At 42.0% G+C, this 27052-nt stretch overlaps 1 protein-coding gene across 1 annotated transcript; it reads left to right on the top strand.

Annotated features, from left to right (window-relative positions):
• The first annotated feature begins 3099 nt into the window (after positions 1-3099).
• RAB1A (RAB1A, member RAS oncogene family) lies at positions 3100-26662 on the top strand. Its single transcript, XM_019549168.1, has 6 exons — positions 3100-3290; positions 15528-15600; positions 18946-19041; positions 22617-22712; positions 24007-24138; positions 24436-26662. The coding sequence occupies exons 1-6, from the start codon at positions 3268-3270 to the stop codon at positions 24631-24633; spliced, it is 618 nt and encodes a 205-aa protein (XP_019404713.1). The 5' UTR covers positions 3100-3267; the 3' UTR covers positions 24634-26662.
• The last annotated feature ends 390 nt before the right edge of the window (positions 26663-27052 follow it).

Genomic DNA, 27052 nt, shown 5'->3' on the forward strand with positions numbered 1-27052 from the left:
CTTCCTGCCCTTTGGGCAGGGGGCTGGACTCGATGATCTCCCGAGGTCCCTTCCAGCCCTAATGTCTATGAAATCTATGAAATCTATGAAATAATTTGGCTAGTGAATTCAGAGATATGTTTTTTTCAGAAAAAGATAAAGAAAAACAAATGTCCTGTTAACCAGCTACACTGTGAGGCTGTATCAACAATAGAAACCTAAGTAATTGGTAATAGGACTGCTATAAGAATGCTGTTGTAAAAATCAGCCACAAATTCACACTAGCCTTGCTATATTGGGCACAGTTTTATTCTACATACTCATTTACGTTGTACTGTACCACTTCCTGGATCTTGCTCTCAGTTCCTAGCACAGCTTCCTGAAAAAAAAAGGTGTTTGTGGGAGGCTGTAAAAGATCTTCTACAAGTCCAGAGGGACTGCCAAAGAAATGGTTAGATTCTTATCTGTTTCTGAAAATGTCTCTATATTCTCAGGAACTGGTCGCATTTCTAAGCCCTGGTCTCAAAATGGAGGACAGGATGCACACTCAGCTCGTGATTCTTGCTCAGCAAGGAAGGCTATGCTTGAGTTTTGACGTGTAGTCGTGATGTTGCTGGGATGGCTCTAACAATATAGTGGATAATGTTATTGTACCTGGGAAGAGCCAGCAGCAAACTTCTTTCTGAAATTCTCTCTCTTCCACCCACTCTCTCTCATGCACAGACAAATAGCTATCTCTGTATGGAAAGTATCAAAGATGTTCACTGTAGGTACAGTGCCGCTGTTGGGTGTGAATCAGAGTGGAGGGAAAGAGGTACCTCCAGATCTGGAAAGAGAACAGTGGCTGTTTAACACGAAGAAGAAAATGAAGAAAAAAAACTTATTTCTACCTCTTTGTTACACTCATTTTACAAAACCCTAACAAAACCCTGAGGGCAATAATTTCCATTCCCTATGAACCTGTTGATTAGTGCAACAGAAGCTAGCTCCTCCAGAGAATTAATGGACAACTGGCAACAGTTTAGAGTCAGAAAGTCCCTGGTTGGTGCTCTCAAGGTTGCTTGATCAAAGCTGCCACTGTACCTAAGATGACTGAGTCATTTTAATAATTGCAGTCCCAAGACTATAAGGCTATAAGAATGTATGTCACTGTCTCTGCCCAGGTGTAGACAAACAGAACTGTTGCTGAGTGCATATACAGTGGTATGACGTGCAAGACCTTAAAAATAATGAATTTCCTAACGGTCAGAGAACTGCCTTTTCATAGATCTGCACCGGCTTTGATGTACAGACTCCCCACTATAACTCTGAGTGACCCTTATACACATTTTTGTTGTGAATCACAAAAGCATTCACAGACTGCGAAAGCCAAGGGCACTGCTGCCTTGTTGAGGTTGAAAGCAAGGTGGAAAGTAAAGTTGGGTGACTGATGTAGCAGTTATCTGCATTTTGCCTAATAGTAAAGGAGGTATAATCAGTGCAGAGTGAAATGAAGCAGCAGTAGGCAGTCCAGTCATTTATGTACACACACAGAAAATGCATGTTTTTCTCGTTGCTTTGTAACTCTCCCAACTCTCCTTTAACCGTGCTGTGCTGACTTGACTGTACTGAACCTTAACTCCTTCAATTTTTCCATGTGTGACACTTCTTGTCAGGCTGAGGGATGCCTCTTTTGGATACCTGAGACCTTCAAAATGTCTGAGTTCGGCTTGATCTGGATTATGTCACTTTCCTAGATCTGCCTTTCAGAGTAGCTATCAACATCTTCACAGAACCCCTTTTTCTGAGACGAGCAACTGGAGTATAGTTAGCTTCCTGTTTACTATTGAAGCTGCTACTGGCAAAGGAAGCTCTGTGGAGCATGCAGCAGCATCTGCTCAGGTGACTGGGTCCAGCAAATTCATCTCCTGAACAAGAAGGGGATAAAAGCAGAGGGACATCATAAGCAGTGGCCTGCGCATGGCAGGACGGCAGTGGCTACCAGCAGTTCCCAAACTCTGACAGATTGCACTCTACCAATGTAAAACGATACAACCTTAAGTACCACCAGCAAATTTTTGTCATATAATTATAATAAATCTGTTAACGCATACTAGTGATGGGTTGTCAACGTACTACTGATGGTACGCATACCGCAGATTGGGAACCGCTGGGTCATTATATTATGTGTATGATGGGCTTAGGACACCTATTATGACACCCAGTTGGGTCAAACTCAGGGTCCATCTCAACCTGTCTCCAATGGTAGCAAGTAGCTTTTGACTAAGGCTGAGCAGAAAAAAGAGGGCACATGTAGAGTGGCACCCATCAGTTCTCTCCAGCTGCTAGCTGTCAGATCCTGAGGCAATGCCCCAAGCTTGACTCTTGCCCCAATGGACCTGTCCTCCACAAACTGGCCTCCTCCCTGGGGAGCCCTCCTGGCCCCCTTAGCATCCTATGCCAGCAAGTCCCACCTGCCCCTGATGCAGGGTATATAAAAAGCAGCGTGTGTTTATTTTAAGACAGTTGCCTGACGGTGTCATGGGCCACCTCCTACTTTGCGTGGTGAGAGGCAATGAATGCCAGTTCCCTCTCCCTCCTCTGCACGCATTCAGAAGCCTACAAGCTTCCCCCCAGGCTCCCCTCCAGTGCCCTAATGGTGTCTGGTACATCTCAGGGGAACCAGCCCTGCCTGAGCAGGTGCCCCCTTGCCCTTTGTCCCAGGCTAGCCCTCCATGCCCTTCCCTCCGCCAACCCCTTCCCCCCCGGCGGGGCTTCTGAGACCTGTCGTGCCCGGCCCACCCCGCCCCTGCCCGAGTGCGCCACGCCCTCCCCTTCCTGCCCGGTCAGTGACTCGCCCGAGCTGCCACGTTTCACAGCTGACGTCACCCGGCCGGCTCACCCTCAGCCAATCCCCGGCTGGACCAGCTGAGCAGAGTCAAGCGAGGCGAAGAGAGAAAGGCGCGGTGTGGCGCATGCACGCGGCACGGCGCGGGGCTCGCCGGGAAAGCGAGTCCGAGCCGCCCGCCGTCGCCACGGCCGGGCGGGCCTTCGAGGACTCGCTTTCCCAGCGCGCCCCGCGGCCTCCCCCCCGCCATGTAAAGCCTCCGCGGCGAGAGGCGGCCCCGTTTCCTGGTTGGGAGCTGGCCGCCATTTTGGGCTGAGGAGCGAGAGCGGAGGCCGCCCGTGAGGGGAGGGGGGGGACGCGCCGTAGCCGCCGCTGCCCCGTCGGACGTCAGCACCCGCCGGGGGGTCCGGCCGCCGCCGCCCAGCGCGCTCCTTCTCCTCAGGCCGCGGGGCCCCACTGACATGTCCAGCATGAATCCCGAGTAGTGAGTGAGGCCGGCGGGCGGGGCCGGGCCGCGGGGCCCTGCGGGGCTCGGCTGGGTTGGGCCGGGTGGCGCGGCGCCCCGGGGCATAGGGGAAGGCCGGAGGTGGGCGCACAGGCCCAGCGGCTGCCCCGGGTCGGGTTACCGGCGGCCCATGAAAAGTTAATGATGTTTATCTTCCTGGGCCGGAAGGGGGAGGCTGCCGGGCCCTTCTGCCCTTGGCCTGGGGAGGGGGGCAGCGATTGGAGAATAAATGTATGAGGCCTCGGGGGCAGCCGGCTCCGCGGGCGGGACTGGGTTTCCCTGCCTCCTTGTTGGAGGCGGCTTGGGACGCTCACGGGTCCACCCTTTCTTCTAGCTGCAAGTCATGTGTGTGTCACATGGGTCTTGCAAAACACTCGGCCTTGGCCGGTTTGGCAATAGTGCGGCTGCTGTAGGGAAAGGCACCTGCGGAGGAGCCGACCCCGGAGGAGGAAGCGCTTCTGAATGGGAAATGCTGGGTTTCCACTTCAGAGCAAGAGCAAAAAAAACCCCCCCAAAACATAAAGTTGGTGGAATTCAGCTGGACACGGAGTCCTCCTCTGCCCTGCTCTGGGTGGGGAGCTGGCTGGGGCCTCTGGCAGGGCTGGTCTCCTGGCAACAATCAAAGCAGTGTGGGCCCTCCCCCTCTTGCTTGAGACGATCCTTCCTGTTTGCTGTGTCCACTTAAGTGTACTAAAGAGGAGAATTTTAAGAGTTGGCTTTCAGAGTTGCCTACAGATAAGGTAGTTGTTAGTATGGTGGTGTTTTGGTGAATTTGACTACCTTCCTTTCATCATTGATGATGGCTGTTCACTTGCATTTCATCCTGCTGTATGTGGTGAAACTAGTTTTGCTTTCTTGTCATTAGCACAACTGCAGCACGCAAAGGTAATTTTTTTAAATTGTGGATTTAATGTATTGATATTTGTTTCTCTAATAGAGATGAAAAATCAAGAAATGAATGCCTTTACCTAGCTTGCCCTTCTGCAGCTAGTGGCTGCTGCCCTATGCGACTGGCTTTTGAGTTCCTTGCTGCTTGTGATAACTAGAAGCATGCCGGTGATCTTGTGGGGAGAAGTGTAAATCATGGGACATTAACTTGGAAATCTGACCCTACATCTAAAATAAAGCTTCTTGAAAACTAGAATATGACTTCTCTGAAGCTGACAAGACTTTACATACCCTTAGAAGAGAGTATAACAAAGTTGCTGGTATGGTTTCCGTGAAACCATTGACCTAAACTTCTTTCTCATCAATTGGACTAGCAGAATATCAGGATGCCTTCACAGTTGCTATCGCTCTGGTCTCATTCTGGATTGTTAACTGTGTGGTTTTTTTTTATTGTTATGAGTACTCAAATACTAGAGGCAATGAAAAAGCTACTTGGCACCATTAATTTGGGAAAGTTTCTGAAACTTTCCATACCCTTCAGTAAATACACTTCAGCAAGCTCATTTCAGCAGTGAAATTAACTTGCTTAGGGTGTTTTAAAATACAGCAGGATTTAAGATGGAATATTTTGTGGGGCCCCTTAGCAGTGGAACTTAACTAGTTCTAAGGGACCAAGGGGCAACTTCAGAAAATTGACAAGTAAAGTAACAAAGCAAAGATGAGGGACTTGCTAATATGAAGACCCTTGAAGTGCAAGAATTATTAAGGGGTTTGTTTTTTTTGCTTTTTTGGAGGAGGCAGAAGTGATGGGCTACTTCAGTTTGAGAGAAGTATTTTTCAGGGGATGATGGACTGTTGACAGGTAGTGGGTTTTCATGTAGCAGTCTTTCTTCCTAGTTGTATTCCCAGTTATAGGAGATCAACAATTACCTCTCTGTCAGAAAAGTCTTATATGTAACTAGGAAGTGACCCAGTGTGGTATTTCTGCATTATCTTGGTTTCTTTACTACTAAAAAGCCACTTTCACTATGAAGAAACCTATACAAACAGCTCAGGTCAGAATGCAAACTAGTTTGGTACTACTTAAAGCTTTTGCTTGGGATTGCTTGTATCTTTATGCATTGTATTAATTTTAAGGTGAGATGAAGTCTAAATTCTTCACATTACTAGGGCTTGGAAAGAGGGTGTTTGGTCTTCATGAGAACGCACTTTCCTGCAGGTTTCAAGAATGTGACATTGGCTTGGCCACTTAAGGCAACAAAGTTCTAACTAGTTTATTGGGGCTAGATCTACCAGAGGCTTGGGTTGCTTAGGGCTTATGTCTTCAGGTCCTTGTTATGCTGCTTTGTGTTGGAGGTACCAAATACTTAAAACTTAAGGTTTTGGGGGTGAGGGTGGAGGGGGGGTTGCATGTGCTGAAGCAACTTCAGTCTTATCAGTAGACATTTCTGTCTGTCTGAATCATGCTCAAGTCTCTTACAGTTAACAAATAGGTGTTTCCTCATCTCTTCCTGTGGGCCTTGATCTGTTAAACTGAGCCTAGTAGGTGTTTCCAGGTTATGCTTAGCCTGAGGTGGGGGGGAGTGTCCCTTATCCAGTATGTAGGGGTTAAATTAATTGCCCAAGATATGAATGACCAGATTAAATTCCTTCTCTCACTTGAGAGAATTTGAACCTGCATACCCTGCCTCCCAGGAGACTAACCTAGCAACCAGACTATAGGGTTGTTCTACATTGAAGAGATTCTAATATTTCTTGAAGGAGGGCCTAAATATCCTCTCGTCTAGATAAATAGCCTAATGAATTGGCTGTAGTTATGTGCATGATTTCTCTCTCTGACCCAGGGAATATTTAATTATTCAGTGCAACATGGAACAGCCTCAACTTGAGGTGTGTCTGTATCCTTACCCTGGGGATTAGATCGCTCCTGGAGAGGTGTCGGTTCAACTGTCCTCAGAGAAGAGAATTGCAAGATGTGCATCTTCTAACCTTAGCTATTGGAAAAAGAGTGTGGGGAAGATTCCACACTGTCCTCTATTTTATTTTAGAGAGAAACAATGCACTTTCCTCAGTTTTTGAAAGTTTTTAAGTCTTAGTTCTGAGAGGGGCTGTGAACTGCACTGCACTATGGAATTCTGCAAAATATTTTAATTTAGAAACCTCAATTTCTTGGTCTGAAAACAGAATTCTCCTAGAATTTATGTTGAAGTGGTCAAGAGGCTTTTTTTGTTTTTGTTTTGATTCTTTTAATGCTTATTATATTTTAATTTTTCCCATTACTTGGATATTTTATGGATAATAAATGCAAGAATGCCTGCTCAAAAATATTTTGAGGAACAAACACAATTCAAATAAAATTTCAAGTATTATGGGCTCTTTGCTTGTAAAGTGTAGACAAAAAAGCTGAGAGATTATCTATTCTCTGATGAACTAGTCAGTCAAACTGAAGCATGTGACAATGGGCTGAGGCTTTACTAATAGAATAGCTGTTACATGGTAACTGTTCATGTGGTGAAAACTGGTGCAAATGTGGGGCATGAACTGTTGCTGCATGTCAGCTGTTCGATGGTAAACCTACCCCCTTCCTAACTTGCTTTAATGTGATCATTTCTCTGTGCCCTTTGAATAAGATTCTTTGTTCATCTTTCACTCAAACCTTTGAAATTCTTCTGCTATGATGGAGCTAATAGCATGTGTTCTTTTTTTTTCTTTTTCCTTCTTTCTGTGGTATATCACTTAGACTGCTTCTTTAGCAAAAAGTTTAATGAGTGCATATAAAATGACCCAGCCAACAGAGCTCTTAGTTGGTTGGATAACAGAATAAAGACTGGAGAGGCTTTGATATTGCAATATGTTTCACTGCTCAAAGAATGCTCCTGTTTAAACAATGTTCATCAAATAGGAAAGCATTGCAAATGCAGACTTTGAGAGTACATATGCAGTACCATACCAGCCTTGACTTTTGTAGGGAAACTGAATTATGATATCTGAGGTCCAGCCTGCATTGGGATAAAACTTGACTAGTAACAACTGTTGGCGCATACGGACTTTTTTTTCTAATGTGGATAAGGATCCTAAAGTTGTGTAGCAAAAGTTCTATAAATAAGTATTCCTAGATAAGTGTCTTAAAGGTGGCTTTTACTTGTTTGCAAATCTCATGACTTGTCACTGAGCATCAAAAATGCATGGAGTGACCACAGAGTCCTGTTTCCAACCAGATTTGGATTATGCTTGTATTCTCTTAACAAATGGGTGCTGGTTGGCACAGAAGCCCATGGTCTGCTCTCTACTTGGTTACTCCTTCACTATCACTCAGGTGCATGAATATCCCTGCTCCCAGTGTGTGTCCATGTGTACTCATGCATAGCTCCTGAAGGCTGCAAGAGAAGATGGGAGTGGATCTGTTTGTATGTTCCTAATATTTTACCCTCCCCGTGGACCCTCTAGTTTCTATTAATCTCTCCCAAAGATTCCCTATAAGCCTAAATGTTGGTGGGGGTGGGGGGATAGAGGGCAGTGAAAGGGTCATCTAGGCTGCCTGTGTGTGATTTTGGGGGGGGAGGGAGGGTTAATTGGAGTGATTCCTGGAAGAACTGTTCTAATTATACCTCCCCACCTAGTGTATTGATCCCCTGTGGGTTTAAACATGGCTGCAGGGTGCTTTATCTAAACCTCATTGAATGAGGTTTAGACAGTGCTGCAGCAGCCATTTTTTTTTTTCACCCATGCGAGGCCATGCTAGAGTGTTCTAATTGGAACATGTCAGAGCAGACTCAATTAAATCATGAGCCAGCATGTGCATAGGCAGTCCTAATGTCTGACAGACTAGAAACTTGGAGGCTAGTTGAATGAAACATGAAAATTAACTAAATATAACAGGACTTGTATAGGCACAGACTCTGTGCACTTCTCTTACACTGACAAAAGCATTATTACTTCTTTAATGTCTAGTCTACAAAGTTGGTTGGTTGTTTTTTTTGTTTTTGTTTTTTTTTTTATTGAGATTTTGGTAATAAGGCTGCTTCCACATGGAATGCACTTTGGATAGATGGAAAGAAGGACACTTTCCCCAGTAGTTGGAGATTTTAAAAGCTTGGTTTCTCATTATTTGACGATGCTTAATGGTAACCATCTGCTGTTGCTGCTACAGGCCAACCTGCATTTTGTGGTCTCCCAAATGAGTAGTAACACTGGCTTCCTTATGCAGGAGTGCAATAGACTCATTTTAATTGGCTTTTGGCTTGAAGGTCACTTTACCAGTAAGTTAAGTTGTAACAAACAGTACAACATTCTGCTTATATTTTAACCATAAGCTTTTTCTAGGTTGTAGAACACTACTAACTTGCCCCAGGGTGACAGTTGTGGTCAGTGTTCTGCTGCTGCTGGTGTTATCAAGATAGGCTCAAGACTCAAGAAAAAAGGTTCCTCTCTGTACTACAGAGGAAGGTGAAACCATCTGCAGTTTGTGCCTGTCTGACTGGGGTAAAATTCCTTCCTGACACCAAATGTGGTGATAAGTCTGACCTTGGGAGGAAGGGTTAGTTACTGTATCCACAGACCTCCAAGCTTTAATTTTAGCAGGAGCAATGGTACACCCCTGTCAATCCCTATCCTTGGATGCAGCCAACACCCGGTGCTTCTCAGGAAGGTTGAGGGAAGGGGGAAAACCCCCGATATGTAGCAAAAGGGGGTGGGAGCATAGATATTCCTTCCCTGGAAACCTGCAAAGTCCAGAAGTATTGGAAGTACCCATGTAGTGTAGGCATAGCAATTCACTGATCTAATGTTTGTCCAACCTCTTTTTAAACATCTCCAATGATGGAGATGCCACACCTTTCCTAGGCAGTGCATTTTGCTGCTTCACTGTTCTAATAATGACATAGGGTTTTCTTGGTAGCCAGTCCCTGCTTGGCAACTTCAAGCCATTGGTCCATGTCTGGCTCTCCCTCTTCATGGCGGCTCTTCAGATGTTTGAAGATTACTATCATGTCCCCTCCCAAGTAACTTTTCTGTAAGCTGAATATACCTATTCATCAGCCTCTCCTCATTTGGGTTGCTGTCCACGTGCTGCTTTTTTTTTTCCTCTGTTTACCTGCCTCTGGACCCTCTTTAACTTTTCTCCATGTCACTTAAAAAATGTGGAGCCCAAAACAGTACACTGTATCCTAGATAACCTCTTGGTACATAGTGAAGAGGCAATATCACCTCCAGTGTCTTGTGCCTAATGCTCTTATTGAAGTGGCACAGTTTGTTTGCCTTTTGTGCAGCTGCATGACACTGCATGTAGACTCTGTTCTTGATCTGCCAAGGCTCCTAGATCCTTCTGCACAGTGCTGCCATCCAGCCAGTTGTCACCATTTTGCTGACTGAAACTGAGCTATTAACATGGAGATTAATGTCTATGCTGTAGAAACTTACAGCAGTGTTGCAATAGATATAGATCCTTCACTTTACTTCTCTGTGTAAGCTTGAAGGGGTAAAGTGAGTCTGTCCTGTTGATAACTGCTTTGTCGCAATAATTACAATACTAAAGGTGTTTTGGGACACCAGAGCATTTCCTTGCATAGAAGGGGCTTTCTTTTGCATCCATGAGATTTTGTTGGCAAGTTTTGAGTTGGAAGTAGACATCAGATCTGCAGGACAGCTGCAGAAGCCTTCTTGGGCACATCATTGCAGATCTAATGCAACTTTTTTAAATACTCAAACTTGAAACTCCTCTTAAGGGAACTGATTTCATTATAATTGACTTTGTCCCAATGATACTTAAGAATCAGATTTTCATGGTACTACTGCTTTGACTTCAGCACTAAGAAAAAGCCAGTACTATCAGAGTTACTATAAATAACAATTTTCAGCAAACTTTTTATAAAAATTTTTTCATAGGGCCAGACTTAATTTTTCAGATACTAAAAGATTGAAATGTGCAGCTGGGAACCTTTCAAAATCTAGTAATTAATTTAATAAAAGGTTATATAAAAGAGTAAAGGCAAATTGATCAGACCTTAGGGTTGATCTTCAGTATGTTCTATCTATGATGTGTATACAAGCCAAGCAATTGTAGTAAAAACTGTTTCTTAACATGCAAGAACATGTTTACAGTGCACCTGCTTTCTCTTAACTTTAGTTCCCTTTAGGAAAAAGCTAGCATGTGATAAGAATACTTCCCTCCTGAATAAAAGATGAACAAACTCTTGTTTGCAAACTGCTAGCTAATATTGAGCTACTCATTTTGTGAAAATAGTCAAGGTATATCCAAGTGCTCTAATTGTAAGTACCTTTCAATTGAGTCCAGGGCAGTTGCAAAACTAGGGTTTTACTGTTGTGTGTTATGATGGCTGTGACAGGCTGCAAAGTTATCAAGATCCTTTAAGTGCCTGCATAACTATTTGCACACAAATAATACTTCAAGCACTAATTTGGGTCTTACTGCAAGTAGACTTTTCTGGGGTTTTCATAGTGACCTAATGTGCCTCACTGTTAAGGGTCATAGTAGACCTATTCTGAAGGTTCTCACTTGCACCTTAAGTTAAAACCAACTGACTCAACAGTTCAAGTGGTTCTGCCTTATATCAGTGGCCTTCTTGCCTGTGAGCCTGTATGGTTGAAAGACCAGTAGTAGCCACTTCTGAATGTACTTTGCCCCAACTCAAATTGCTGCATCAATCCCCTTGCTAGAACTCCATTAGCTTTAGACTGGCAACTACTTGAAGGTAGGTGTTCTAATTCTTTTTGTGTGTGTATCATTTGATAGTATGGGGCAGCAGAGCTGAAAAGGCTAAAGGGTGAGCCAGAACTGCACAAGAGTTGTTCAGTCATGTACCATTATGGTTTCCTTGGTCTAAAACCTTGTTTAGACTCATTTTAACAACTTGCTGGGCTGCATTGGTTAACACAGACCAACCTGCACCTTGGGTCTTGCCATAGATCAAACATGAGCTCCAAAATAACCCCAATTGTGTGGTGATGATGTTTCGTATACCCTATATTCCACCTCTATACTTCATATCAGTAGCTAATTTAGATGTGTTTTGATATCCAAGGATTAATGCAAAACAAAAAAATCCAACTTTTTCCTGATTATACAAACATAGTCATCTTTAAGTATCCAAAAATGGGATTAAAAACTGTGTGTGTGTGTAAGCTGTATATAGGACAGCTAACATGACTTTGAAGTGGATAGCTTTTATACAAAAAAGGAAACCTTTGCTAGAAGTAGATCTGAAGCTTGCATCAATGATGCTTACTGGCCAAAGCTCAATGCAGAAATGCCTTGTTACTACTTTGGAAACAGCACTGTGGTGAAAATCCTAGACAAAATCTTACTCTACAGTTTTTTTTGTTTTTTTTTTAAAAGTGGTGTGGGCATGGAGAAAATGCCACATCTAACTCTGGCTGAGTGCTCATCTAAAAGGTAGTGCTAGGAGAAGTAACATTGTCAGTTGGACTTAAGATGTGAAGACCTTGATCATGTCTATATGGCTTCTCTTTTGACCCCAGGGTCTCTTCTGACGAAACAAGCTTGGACCACTTGCTCCCTTGAGTGCAGTGAAGAATAGTAGCTGGATAGAGTAGACTGGTCAGAATGTTTCGGGGCTTGCATCCAAACTGGGGGGACAGGAGGAATGCAGGAATCTAGGAATGTGTGTAAGCTAGTCCTTAAACTATCTTTAATATACTAGTAGCACCTTGCAGGTAAATTTGTGGAGGCTTGTCCAGGGGATCATCCTCCCAGCACTTGAAAATGGTAGCGGCAACACTGGAACTAAAGCTCATTTGAAAAGTTTTAGTTCAAGTGCTGCTGCCACCACTTTTAAGCACAGGGATGCATTTAGGAGCTAAGTGGAGCAAGGGCAGAGGCAGGCTGCCTACTACAGGCTCTCTGCCATGCTTTCTTTTGTCCTGGGAGCTGTGCACTGATGGTGCTTAAGGGTGCACAGATTTTTGGGGGCCAGTACCAGTAACTGATACTTAAGGAAGCCTGTTGACTGATACTGATCTGATCTCCAGTACAACTGCATTAGGTGGGGCTGGGAACAGAGCTGTGGCAGAACTTGGCATGGCTGCAGCCTCCTTCCAGCACCATTGGACCCTGCTCTGAGCCCAGGTCCTGGCAAGAAAAGCACTGCGCAGCACTTATTCCAGCCTCCCCACACTATGCAGATCCAGGGGCACATGCCTGTTTCTCCCCCTGCCCTCCTGGGGTGCAAGCAGTGGTGGGAGCTGCCCCCACCCCAGTAGCTGTTCCTGCATCCCATGCCCCTCCCTGCCCTGATTGGGCAGTGCATGCCCCTGCCCCCTCCCTCTCCCTCACGGGGGGGGGGGGGGTGTTGTTGATCTGCCTCTCCTGACTTGCCAGCTGGAGGCATTTCTCCACACTACTGGTTTTGCTCTGTGCTGTGCTGTGGTTGCGGCTGCGCGTAGCACAGACATTTATCTGCCAAATTATCAGCCCCATTGGGCTGATGAACAATTTTCTTTATATTGGACCAATGCATCTCTAGTTGTGCTGCATCCCCTGCCCATCTAGTGGCAGGAGATGCCACTTGGGCAGGCAGGCAATGTGTGGGGCTAGCACAGGACTTCTGGGATAAAAGGTGGTAGGGTGGAGAGTCCTGAGCCTGCAGTGGGCAGCCTGCCTCTACCCTGTGCACAAATCTGGGGGGACCCATACCTCCCCAGGATGCACAACAGTGGGGAGCTTCTGTGCCCCCTGAATGAGCTGCCCCAACCCCAGGTTCCCATTCATTGCCCTGACTGGGCAGTGCCCCCACTCCCTCACTCACTTGAGGGGGCCTCTACCCCCCACTCCCCTTCCCCTCTACAGATTTACTGCAGGGCACTGCTCTCCACACTGCCCAGCTGTATTCCTGGCCATGTACATGCACACAACATCTGTGGGCCCTGGTCAGAATGCATAGTTATCAGTACATTATTGGCTACACCGGCCAAAAAAAGCTGATGGCTAATAATATTAATTTTCCTTTTATTGGTGCTGATCTGAGATGACACACCAATATATCGGTGTACCTCTAGTAAGGAAGTATAACTTCATGGTATGCTTCCTTAGAATAGCTTATTCATAACTTAGTTCAGTTTCAAATGTTACCCCATGAGCTGGGTCATTTAGCCTGTGGCCTTGTGCATGATTCTTGCCACCATGCCAGGGCTTTTCTACCTGGAGCTGCCTCCACAACTTGGTGTCTTGCAGATGCCTGAAAAGCAGGGAATGCAGCCCTCCAACCAATTTAAATTCAGTACTCCTCCTGTGTGGAACTTGATGTTTGGAGGGCTGTACCTTCAAATGCTTGGATTCTTCTCGGCCCGGAACTCTGAATCCTGGGACATGCATGAAAAGTGTATGATTTGAGTTGAATGATCTTCTGGTTAGATAACAAGTTGTCTGGTCCTTTTTATTATGGAAGCAATTTATTAATTTTTAAAATGGCAGCCTAAACTTTAATATTAATGATCACTTTTTATAAAGAACTTCAAGTGCATCTGTTTGAATCTGAGAGAATAGTCACCCCCTTCCCTCCCTCAGTTTGCCCAATGCTAGTGGAAATTCTAGTGCCATGCATATATAAAATGCTATATATATGTGTTAAGTGTAGCTGCAGAAAGATGCCCTATTTCCCTGCATTGTGTATTTTGAACTGACTTCCCAACCCAGTCTGAAATGTTGTTTTTTACGTGACTGTCACTACTAGTTTTGCATTTGATAGCATAAAAAAGGGAATGACATCTAACTCTTGACAAACTGTGAAGGACTAGTTAAGCATACATCTTTCTGCTACTGTAACATTCATAATAATAAATTTAGTTTAACCCTACAATGTTGAAAGTGTTAGTCTGTTTAGCAGTTTGTTCTTATAAACCTTACTCTTCAGCAGGATGTCACCTCCTGTAGTGTATGGATCTTGCTTTGATCATTTCATAGTAAGACTACGATGTCATCAGTCAGCTTGAGACTTGACCCTGACTTAGTTTTGCTGCTGCTGCTGATACCTGATCTTCATTCTTCTTTACATTGTAGCTTAATTAAAACAAATGAAATGGTATCTTTAATCCCTTTCTTGTGTAAAAATCTAAGAACATGAGGCTGGCCAAAATTCCTTAATGGAATATAGGAAAACCTGTTAACTAACAAAAGATCAATATTGCAATGGTAACGCTTCAAATCTGGCATGGTGTTAAAAGCAAAATAACTTTTAAAAGCGATCTGCTTTAGTTGACATACTTGAGTTTTCAGATGTGACTTCTTAATATCGCCGATTCCAAAAATATAAATGCATTAATGTAGTGGTAACTGGAAATCCTTTGCTTTTATACTTTTTTTTACAAGTTTGGGAGCCCTTTCATTAACTCAGTTGCAACCCAGTGCTTTGGATCACAAGGGTTTAGGGTAAGGATATCACAACTGATAAATGAATGTGCCTTATGGCATTACCCAAATTTACACCAGGTTTGTGGGCTTAAAGAAATCGGGCAGTAGCAAGCATGTCTTGATCTGAATGGGAAGTTTGAGTAATGTGGGATATTGACAACTACTTTCTGTTGTCTGTGATAAAAACAAACTAGCCAATGACTAGTTACCTGCAGAACAGTTGTACAACACCTACTTGTTTGCCTTCTTTTTGAAGTTCTATGCTTAAGGACCAGTTTAAAATGGACACTAAAATTTGACAGTTTCAAGTTTTTTTACTTTAAAAAATAAAGCTTTCTATTCTATACTGGCCAGGAGTATGGTACTGATCTAAGCCAGGAGTTGACTCAAGCTTCTGGCTTGAGTCCTAAATCTTATTACACTTTTTTTCATTCTTTATCAGGTGTGATCCACTGCAGTTTCATACACTTGTTTTCAAATATGAAGCAACAAGACTAATAACAGAATGTGGCCTCTTTATTTATTTTTTGCTCCCTTATTTTTGTTCATGTTCATACAATTAGTATGAACGTGGATATTAAACTTCTGGTAAACTGGATAAACATACCCATTGCATGGTAACACTAATTTCCTCGGCTGACACAGTTCCAGTGTGTTAAATAAAATTTAAAATGAATAAAACAACATTACATACATATTTATAAAATATGGTTGCAACACTGAATCTTTATTACCAATATTCTTGAACCATTTTCCTCTGGTACCATTTAAGCAGAAGTCAAAAGAATTGAATAGTGAACATGAGGGATCACTGGTTCACTAACAAAAACAATGTTCTAAACATTTTAGAAGATCAAACTTTGGCAGTCTATTGGTATGAGAGAGATGAGTTTGTCTCCTCTAATTTTTAAGTGGTGTATAACATCCATCTTTCTCTCTTGCAGTGACTATTTATTCAAGCTACTTCTGATTGGAGACTCCGGTGTTGGGAAATCTTGCCTTCTGCTTAGGTTTGCTGTAAGTTCAGTTCTGCTTCCAAAATTTCTGTCTTAACACCTGCTTAAAACCAGTTTAATTCCATTGAGTACTGCTATATGACTTAACAAGAGCTTGTATGGGGGAGAGAGGGCAAAGGGCTTGGGGTACTCTGTTTATTCCTAATAGCATGTCTCCACCTGACAGAGTAAAAGAATAAAGTAATGATATCAATTTATGTATTGCTCTTAGCCATGAATAAGTCATAATTTCAAGTGTAACTTGAATCGAGCAAAGAGCTGTTGCTTTAAGTGTGTGGGGCTTCTGTCTGTGTAGGTATTTAAATTACTTAACTTACCTGTGCTCTGACAGGCATTTCACTATTTACCTACTGGGCAAAAGTGCTTATGATAAAGTTGTCCAAAGTCTTTTAAAATGAAACAATTTAGAAATCAAGGAGAATTTTTGCAAGTATTTTCAAATTCCAGGTTGCATACATTGTTCTGATAACATTTGAACACTGTACCTTCAGCTTTGAGAGAATACACTTTAAATGCTGACAAAAACAAAATTTACACTGAACAAAGACTGAAATGCAATTATTAGTACCTTTTTTTTTAAAGAGGTGGCTGTACTTCTGTTCTAGAAGAAAATCTAGACTCTGACTTAAAGGTTTGTTTGAACTTTTAGCAGTGCTGTGAAATGGCAGACTAGTAATAATTCAATAAAATAGATGGGACCTGGGGTGGAAGAGGGCCTTCTATACACCCTCTGCAAAATGTGACCTTTACCTGCTAAAAATTAATTGCTTTTCTTAACTCTAGTCAGAACAAATAGACATTGGCTTGGGCAGAGCATACTTTGGTGGCAGCATAATGTAAACTTTTCTGGATGGTGACATGATGAAAAGCTCATCCGTACAACCAGCAGTTGCCGAGTCATTGTACAAATACTTGACTCTTTCTGTCCCTAACATTACAGGAGTCCTTCTTTCTCAGTAAAGCAAACATCACTTTAGTGATTTGACCTGCACCTGTGCAATGCATTTCTGAGGTTCCCTTCCATGCCAAGGATTGCTATGGGTCCTGTAGTGCAGTAAACAGCTAGGCGTTTGCCTGACCTGATCCCCAAGCCTTAAGTGCTTCTGACTAACTTGGTTGGTGTTGGGACAAGCCAGGAACCACCCAATAGAATTAAATCTTCCATTTTAATAGGAAGAACATGGAAATTGCCACAATCTAGGAAACTAGGCTTACAGCAAGAGTATAGTGGAGTATAATGGAGAATTACAAGCCCCTTGCACAGAGCTAAAGCCATTTATTGGGTTCATGTCTGTATTGGTGCCAAAATATTTAATTCTAAAGCCTGTCACAGTCTACTCTCCAGTTGCTCCCTGTTCCCTCCCCTGTTCATCACATGCCACAAACAGGCTGCCCATGTTACTTGTGGCAGATGTACCACAGCTTGGCTACTATAGAATACCATTGCTCTTTCCTTTTAAGTTCTTCTGCACAGATGTTTGCTGCTTACATTCATCCTCAGGTCTAACTTCTTGTTGTCTGGTTCCTTCTCTTCATGGTGGTTGTGGGTTGGTTTGCTTTTTGTTCTACAGCTCCAGTGCTGATAATGAAGATATAAATTGCTTAGCTCACTGATTCTCGGTGGATTGTATTGTTAAACTTGTAGTAGGATGCAGTTGTCTCATCTGACTGCAGACCTGTATCATAGGAGCTAGGTGAAATAGCTGCATTTTTGTGAATTTTATCTTTTTGACTACTTCATACATTTCATAGACATTAAGGGCTGGAAGGAACCTCAGAAGATTGAGTCCAGCGAGCGCGCTTCCCCCCCCCCCCTCCTCAAAGGGCAGGAAGTCAGCTGGGGTCATAGGATCCCAGCAAGATATGCACCCAAATGTTTCTTGAAGGTGTTCAGTGTAGGTGCTTGAACCACCTCTGGCAGGGTATTCTAGACCTTGGGGGTTCAGACAGTAAAGAAATTCTTCCTTATGTCCAGCCTGAAACAGTCTTGCAGTAGTTTTATAACCATTTGACCTTGTCATCCCTTGGGGTGCTCTGGTGAACAAATGTTCCCCCAGATACTGATGGCCACCCCTGATGAAACTTATAGGTGGCCATCAGATCACCCTTGAGCCTGTGCTTTTCCAGGCTAAAGAGCCCCATGGCTCTCAGCCTGTCATTGTAAGGTCTGTTTTCCTGACCTCTGACCCTTTGGTGCGTGGCTGTTCTGGACTCTCTCAAGTTTCTCCCCATCCTTTTTTGAATTGTGGGGCCCAAAACTGGACACAGTACTCCAGCTGCGGCCTCACCAAGGCAGAGTACAATGGGAGAATGATGTCCCAGGATTTTGCTTGCAAAGCATCTATGGATGCAAGCCAGTGCTTTGGTCACTCTTACTAGCTGCAGCATCGCATTGCAGGCTCATGTTCATCTTGTGGTCAATGATGACCTCCAAATCTTTCTTCTGTAGTGCTAGTCGGCGTAGCACTGCTGAGCCTATAAGGATGCTGCAGGTTTTTCCTTCTGAGGTAGAGAACCTCACATTTTTTGTTTTTGTTTTTTTTGTTTGTTTGTTTTTTCCAACTGAAGATTTTCTTCTGCATATCATTAAGTAATAATTCTACTAACTTTTACACAGTAGCCAACTACAGTAGAAAATATCTCCTTGGACCAGATCTTTTCAATGTCTTCATCGGTGACTTGATTGATGGCATGGAAAGCACCCTGTCCAAGTTCACAGATGAATACCAAATTATGGGGCAAAGTTGACACACCAGAGGGTACGGAACAGATGCAGGCAGATCTGGATAGGTTGGAAAGATGGGTAGAATGAAATAGGATGCAGCTCAAGAAGCTATGCCACTGTAATTGCCTTTTTAAAAAAAAAAAAAAAAATTAGGTCCCAGCTATAAATGGTAATAAAATTGATACTTGGAGGCAGAACTGCTTAGGAACCTAAAGAAGGGATGGCTGAACATCCCTAACAGTAGGGTTTCTAGTAGGACAACTGACTGACTTGCAGATTCTTCACTTCATTAACAAGACTGACCAAACTTGGACAAAGGGGCTTTGGTACAAGATTTAGACTCTTAGCATTTTGTAGGATGCTTTTTCAAAAGCTTCTAAATGACATTCTTAAAATGTGACTTAGTCTGTCAGTAGGACTGAGGATCCTTGTTAATTGCCCTATTGGACTACACACTTGGTGTATAGCCTAGTCCATGCCCCAAAACATAATGTTATAGAAGATGGTCAAATTAATGTATTTTGCTTGACTTGTATAGTTGTCCTACTTCCTTACAGGAGAGAATTTAAGATATGCTGACTTCTGGTGATCATTAAATGCAGGTTTGGCTTTTTGTTCTAGGATGACACATACACGGAAAGCTACATCAGCACAATTGGTGTGGACTTTAAAATCAGAACTATAGAGTTAGATGGGAAGACTATCAAACTCCAAATAGTAAGTAGTCTGACTTGTCACTGTGGCCTGTCTGTTTTGTGACTAGTAGATGACCTCTATTTTTATGTACACTTATTTGGTGGTTAAACTAGGGTTTATGTAACATATATAAATTGTGCTACACACACAGGTTTATCATGATTTGAGTGTTCATCTTGTTTTGATAAGATTGTCTACTTGTGCAAATTACAATACTTCTAGTATGCTCAAGTGGTGTCCTTGAAGATGCTTGTCTTCAGACTTCGTCTGCTTGGAGTTGGGGATTGTAAATTCTGGTCAAACTTCCTTATCTTATTTTTTTTTCCTTTTCCTGTATGTTACTAAAGGACATCGATGTTTGCTAAATCAGAAATGATCTCAAGACTCAAATGGCATGAACTCTGCAACACCTAATGATATTTTTCAAATGCCCTGGACTCTGCGACTTATGCAAATAACAGTTACGAACTTTTGCAGACCTTTTTCATAGTGGTTAGTTCTGCATTTAAAAAACACCAAAGTGATGATCCTGCTTCAACTTGCATCTGAGGCCTTGCAGAAAATTGAACTAGAATGTCTGTCTGAACATCTGAGTTTCTGGCTTGCATAGCTAGCATTAAATTCCCAATTATCAAGTCTTCCAGATACTAGAGTAATGTGAACACTTCATTTCCTCTTTTCACTTGCAGTAGGGGAAACCAATTTAAGGGCTTAATGGTTCATGCTTGGTACTTTGTCTTACCCAATTTTAAAGCATTAAGAGCAACCTGTATGTATCTACTTGCTTATTACATAACCCTTGGATAAATTTGCTTGCATACTGGCCAGTACTGACAAATGTAGTGATACCAGACCTAACTAAATCCTAGCAAAGCAACGCAAAAGCATTCTGGATGACATGGGTGAAATACAGGTCTAAGGCAAATCTATAATTCCCTTTCACTTAAATTTTCACCTTTCACTAGGAAGCTTAAACAACTTCTGGTCTCCAGAAAAATCTTTAAATTAAACTTCAGTGTTCTGGGATTGTTAGGGTTTAATTTCCCCTCCACATGCTGATAACAAACTTCTGTTCTGGTCAGATTTGCATCTTTATGGCACATGTGCAGGGTATACATCAGAGGTGTCTTTTGACTTGACAGCCATACATCAAACCAGAAAGACTTGCTTATAAACATTATTTGACAAATGAAGGTGCCACCAATGACATGTCTGTTTACATGACTGTCTGTTTATTCTTTGGCTTAATAGGTTCAGTCCTTGTGTTTTAGTAAGTGTTTAAATCTCTTCAAATCTTCTCCTAATGTTAGATATCTAAAAATTACTCTACTCTACTCCCAGATATGGCAATGTTTTATCTACAATGGTGCGAACTTCCCTGCCAGACAGAATCAGTCAAGACCTCTGTCAACTTGGAATGTTTCAGGATTTCTATTGCTACAAAAACTTAGCTTGTTCCTGAAACTGATCTGTGATTTTTTTTTTCTTTTTTTGAAAATGTCCAAACAAAATGTTTGGGTTTGGCCAAACAAATTGGCGAAAGGTCTCAAGATTTACAAATTTGGAAATGTCTTAAAGAACAGCTTTAACTGAAAAATGTTAAGACTGTCACTGGCCAGGTTCGAAGCAGGAAAATTCTGCTTTTGGTAAACTGTTGCACTTCCAGAACGGACTGAAGCCTTTGGCTGGGCTGCAAACATATGTTGCAGCCAATTTTTATGCTTTAGCAGTTGGTGTAAACTGCTTTGTGAAATTAGTGATAGACTGGTCATCAGGTGCCTCTCTTCTGCCTGACTTTTTTTTTTTTTCTTCCCCCCATACTTGCTAGCTTTCTTTTTGTTTGGCTCCTTTTGAATAGAACTAATTCTCAAGGGGAAGAGACAAGTTTTGTAGACCAGGGTTTTTTCTTTCTCCATTTGAGATGTGTAATGATTTGCAGGAAGTCGTACTGTGGAAGAGCCCAAAGTATAGGGGTAACATAGTGCATCATCCAAAGCAGTTGCACTCCATGTAAAGTGCATGAAATTTTGTCCTATAAAATGTAACTGTTTAACTGTTGAACCTAGAGGAAGCAGTGGCTAATATAGCAGGCTACTCCCAACTTGTTAAATGAGCAAATGGCCTACTGCATAACTGAACTCTAATGTCTTAGGTGCATAATATAAGTTGGACTTTGCTGTGAACAGTTAGCATAGACTCTCACAAGTACAGCTTGCAAGACAAGGGGGTGTTGCTCCTGCTAGCAACAGTAAGAGCAAAACTCAAACTTTTTGAGGAGGAAGTATATAGCATCAGTTTGAGCAAAACCCAGCTTTATGCGGAAGAATAACCTTATTAGAAACTCCTAGGTCAAACTGCTTGAAATTTAGTTTGGCCACTTAAGGAAGTAGTGCTTAGAACATTTAAGGCATTTGACATAAGGAAATTACCCCAGCAATTGCAGGGGTAAAATAACACCATTGAAGTGCATCTGTAAGGGGCTTTCCAATGTTGTAATAACTACTTGACTTGCGTAATTAATACATGAAGGATAGCAGGTGTCTGAATTCATGACAAACTACACTGTGTTGCCTAAATCTTTTGTATTAGGAAGATAACTGAATATGGTCAACCCCTTCCCTGCTCTGAGGAGGAGAGCTTAGCTTTTATTGGCAGGGGCTTCTACAGTCTTAAAGGAACTTTTTACCTGTATGGATCTAGTACTTACTTGGCATTGCCCCTCTTCTGTCAGTGTGCTGTCAGCTAGTACAAAACTAGGCTGTGCTGTGCATTTAGATCTCCTCCTATAAATTTTTCAGTGGAGAATAGGACCCATAAGATAGGTACACATCTTCACTAGCCTAGCTGGCACAAAGGGGCTGCAGCAGAACTGTGACTGGCCAAAAGCATGTTAAGACCTACAGGGAAAGTAAACTTTGGCTTTTTGTTCCTAAAATGATTAACTAGGTATTTTTGTTGAGTTTGCTTGCATCTGTCTCTGGCATGCCCTTGTCCTATTACAATAGAAAAAGGTCAAAGCTGACAGACTAATAAAAACTAATTCCAAATCAGTGTCCCAGAGGCAATCTACCCAAATACTACTTATTTCCTTTTTGAGCAGTCTGGATCAGGTCTAGAACTTTTCTAGATGTAGTTGACATTGCAAGTGTGATCTGTGGCCTGAAAGCCTTAAGGCAGCTTACGGTGGGTTGTTTTAGTATCACTACTACCTTCACATTGGCCTGGGATAACCTGCCTGCCTTTAGTTATCCTTGTTTTCAAAGTCTGAAGAAAACTGCCCAATTTGTCCCTTTATGCTAGCAAGGCAATAGTTTTGTAGTTTTGGTAGTGGGCCTGCAGAAAATGTCTTAAGTAATTGGATTCTTTCTTTATGCTGAAGGAAATACTGTGGTGGTGTCAGTAACATGAAGCTCTAGAAATTAGACTAAGCTGTGTTCAGTTGCAGTTAAGGTTGTATTTATCAAGCAAAATGGGGGTGGAAAAGAGAGTTCAGTTCTTCAGCTTTTTTTCAGTGCTGTTACTTCTTTATACTTGATGGCAAGATCCATGTGGTAATTATAGCTGCATCCTCAGTGTAACTTGCACTCTATTTGTAGTGGGACACAGCAGGGCAAGAGAGATTTCGAACCATCACTTCCAGTTACTACAGAGGAGCCCATGGCATCATAGTTGTGTATGATGTTACAGATCAGGTAAGTTCTAAACTATGCAGTATTAAAGTGTTCTCTTAGCAGCTTTACCTACTGAGCATACAAAGCCAGTTATCTTTTAGATGGTGACTTTATTTGGCTCTTGTACTGAAATACTTTGGGTTTGGAACTAATATTTGGAGGAAGGATACCTTACTGCAAAAAAAAAAAAAAAAAATCCATCTCTTTCCATAATGCACCACTTAGACTTTAGTGCTTAAGTCTCGTTTTAACAGCTCACCTTTTTTGGGTGAATTGCGTCCATAGGGGAGGGATATGCAGTTAAAGGCAAGTTGCCTCTTTCAGCAGAACTTCTGGGTTATTGTTAATGCACTGGCATCTGCTTCAAGCTTCCATGAAAAGATAAATGGAAAAATTGAATTCCCTAACTCAGTGGAGGAATACATTTCCAAGGCCCACTTGCTCCTTTATGACAAGTTTCTTTGATAAAAAATTTCTGTGATAAGACTTACTATAACCTGCTACCAGAGTGATTTGGTGTCACTAGGTATGTTATACGTCTGACTAGATGTTTTATGAAATAGCCTTGTTGGCTTGATAGATCTACAGAATGTAACAGATATATCCAGTCAAACCAATCTTGTAACAATTTGATAGTTGCTCAAAGGTAAGGGTTAAAAAAAAGTCTCTGGTCTGATGACCTTTGGGGAGAGGGTAATGAAGATGGGCTAGAGCTCTGTAAGCTCAATTTGCAGAACAGGAAGCAAGGCTTTTTAGTAACTTTCTCTAATTTGACTAACTGCTCCCCAGTCTTGCGTACGATTCTGCTATCACCTAAGCAGAACATTCCTTTAATGTCAGACTCCTGTAATAAAGCGCTTCCTCTTTTTTCCAGTTTGGCACGTGGTCTGATATGTACTTGCCCTTAAAGAACAAATAAATACATGTGCTGTTTTCCAACTGCTTGGTGCCCTAGTATGGGAAGCCAGTGGGGTTGAGTGTTTATTGGGTCCTGTCTCTGTCTGGAGGAAAACAGTGGAGTACTGGGGATCTTTTCAAGACTTATTTTTGCAGTATCTGAAAGCCCTGGAATATGAGGGACAATGGTTAGGCCAGAAGAACTGGCCTGCGGCAGGGTTATTTATACTGAGGCATAGACTCCTCCTTGTGTTGGAGTCCTAACAGCTGGAAGGCAAAATACAGGTGTTTGAATTGTTTGCACATCATCCCTGGACATAAAATGTACTTGCAGCGAACTTGCCAAGATTTGAATAGTTCTAAATCATCAGATGAAAGATGATAACGCCCTTAATGTGATCCTTTTTTTATCTTCTAGGAGTCTTTCAATAATGTAAAACAGTGGCTGCAAGAAATAGATCGTTATGCCAGTGAAAACGTAAACAAGTTGTTGGTAGGGAACAAATGTGATCTGACCACAAAGAAAGTAGTAGACTATACAACAGCAAAGGTAGGTCGGCTAGATTAAAGGACCAGCATGTAAATGTGCTTTTTGGGACTTGCCACACTGGAGTCCATGCTACTTGCACACCTTGATTGATGCTAATGGAAGCTATGCAGGTGCCTTTTAAATGCAGACCCTCATGGTCCTCAAGGGCTGCCCAGGGCACATGATCAAATTGAGGGAGTGGGATGGCATGAAACCAGTAGCTCCTCTACACCTGTGTGGAAACTACATTGTATAGCTTCAAGCATGTTCTGAGCCTTCCAATGAAAGTACTAAAACTTTATTCACTTTAATTCACAGGAATTTGCAGATTCCCTTGGAATTCCATTTTTGGAAACCAGTGCAAAGAATGCAACAAACGTAGAACAGTCTTTCATGACCATGGCTGCCGAGATTAAAAAACGAATGGGTCCTGGAGCTACAGCTGGTGGTGCAGAGAAGTCCAATGTTAAAATTCAGAGCACTCCAGTCAAGCAGTCTAGTGGAGGTTGCTGCTAAAATCTGCCTCCCCCTTTTTGTCCCACAACAATGAATTTGCAATCTGAACCCAAGTGAAAAAAAAATTGCCTGAATTGTACTGTATGTAGCTGCACTACAACAGATTCTTACCGTCTCCACAAAGGTCAGAGATTGTAAATGGTCAATACTGACTTTTTTTATTCCCTTGACTCAAGACAGCTAACTTCATTTTCAGAACTGTTTTAAACCTTTGTGTGCTGGTTTATAAATGTGTGTAATCCTCGTTGCTTTTCCTGATACCAGACTGTTTCCCGTGGTTGGTTAGAACGTATTTTTGTTTTGATGTTTATATTGGCATGTTTAGATGTCGGGTTTAGTCTTCTGAAGATGAAGTTCAGCCATTTTGTATCAAACAGCACAACAGTGTCTGTCACTTTCCATGCATAAAGTTTAGTAAGATGTTATATGTAAGATCTGATTTGCTAGTTCCTTCTTGTAGAATTATAAATGGAAAGATCACACTATCTGATTAATAGTTTCTTCATACTCTGCATATAATTTGTGGCTGCAGACTATTGTAATTTGTTGCACAATATGTAACAAACAACTGAAGAAATGTTTAATAAATATTGTACTTATTGGAAGTAATATCAAACTATGGTGATTTTAAATATTGTCTTAATTCTTATGGCTAAGGGGGAAACTAGGCTTGTATTGTGCCCAACATAGATATGTGCAGCCATGGCAGTCCAGACCCTCAGACCAAATGCCCTTCCCAGCAAATAAGTACAACTGAAGACTTGTCAGGGTGTGTTAGGCATGTATACTGTACCTGGAACACGACATAAGACAAATATTCATGGGAGTATAATGCATTCTGAATGTACAGTATTTTCCCTACCTTGGTCTCTGAACTTTAATTTATTTCTAAAGGACTTAATTTAGGAATTCTTGTCTACTTTGCTGTGTAGAGGTAGAAAACAGGTGTGTTTTTTTTTTTTTCTCCTTAATGTTGAATGACTTTCAAATTTAATAATTCAAGTCGATGTAACGGTCTCTTCTATCCTGTTATTCCCAGACTCTTAATTGAATACTGTTTTTGACTTAGTGCAGCAGCTTAGTTTATTCCTCTCTGCAAAGGGATTTGAAGGGATGAAACTGTGGAGTAATCTTAAAACAATTAAGTGGGGAATCCACCAAAAGACTCCTGTACCTCAACACAGAGGAGTTTAATTTAAAAACAATTTGAAGTTAACCAGCAGCAAGGTGTGGTGACTAGCTTATTGCAGCTAAATGGACAGTGGGATGTGATTTTTTTTTTCCTTTTTTTATTTTTATTTTCTATTTTTTTTTGTACAGAACTAATCAAATCATTAGTGCCTGATGTCTGACTATATATAAAGCCACAGGAAGCTAGCCTATAACACTTCCTATAAAGGTAAAAATGTTCAGCTTTATCTAGAACTCCAGTGTTCAGCTTACTTTTTGTAAATATAATCTCATGTTAAAATGACCTTGTAGACATTCCCTTTGTAGTAGAAATATACCCCATGTGATAGCAAAATTATAGCGTAGGTATGTTGTGAGGTGCAAACTGAAATAAACCAGTGCAAACCCCCTCCTCTAAAATATGGGGAACAAATTCTGGGGCAACAGCTACTTTAAAAAAAAAATAAACAAAAAACAAAGCTTAGTTGCATCCATTTAACAGGCAATCCTAATTCATGTGTCAGTAAGTATTTCATGATTAAGTTGAACCTCTTTTTTGTTGAAGAACCTCGCAATAAAGTGGTGTACTTTGTATTATAGGTATGTGCTTGTTGGATCAATTCATACTAATGTAAAGTGACCCGCTCTTTTTAAAAAGCGGGAGTGGCATTTGGGTGATCATTGCTAATATAACCGGGGAAACGAGCCACATCTTTTTGAAGGAGGGGTTCAGGCAAAACATTTCCTTGAATGAGACTGCATAAGTGAACTCATTTATTCCTAAGTGTTAAGATGCCTGCTAAATAATGCAATCTAAAACCTACTGTTAATATACAGTAATAAAGTATTGCAAAACCAACTTTGGGCTATACCATTAAGTTTTTGTTCTGCTAAATGACTACAGTGGGCTTGGTTCCATTTATGGTTTCTGAGTGCTAAAACTTGAGGGGAAGGGACTTAACTATGGCCTTGCCGGAAGAGAGATGGAGAACATCAGAATGTCCCTTTCAACCTAAGGGATCCTGATTCCACTCAGTGGAGTCAGCAGGGCTCCCAGGAACTTGCATATTACGGTACTGTGCAAGCCTGTCATGCTTAAATGCAGCTGTACTGGTATTTCCACTTGGTCTGTGCTCCCTGTAACAATGCTGCTAGGAATAAAGCTCATTTGAGATATAGCCAAACAGTACTTCTTCCAAATCCAAGGCACCTAGTCTGAGCCACTATTCTGTTGGTAGAACCTGGAAAC

Source organism: Crocodylus porosus, unplaced genomic scaffold (assembly GCF_001723895.1).
Source record: "Crocodylus porosus isolate Cpor-Errol unplaced genomic scaffold, CroPor_comp1, whole genome shotgun sequence".
In the NCBI taxonomy this organism is placed as follows: domain Eukaryota; kingdom Metazoa; phylum Chordata; order Crocodylia; family Crocodylidae; genus Crocodylus; species Crocodylus porosus.

Bases quoted from the DNA above. Each gene is read 5' to 3' on its own strand.
- RAB1A (XM_019549168.1), top strand. From the start codon at position 3,268: ATGTCCAGCATGAATCCCGAGTA. The intron at 3,291-15,527 runs GTGAGTGAGGCC...TCTCTCTTGCAG, and splicing joins TCCAGCATGAATCCCGAGTA to TGACTATTTATTCAAGCTAC. The intron at 24,139-24,435 runs GTAGGTCGGCTA...TTTAATTCACAG, and splicing joins TAGACTATACAACAGCAAAG to GAATTTGCAGATTCCCTTGG.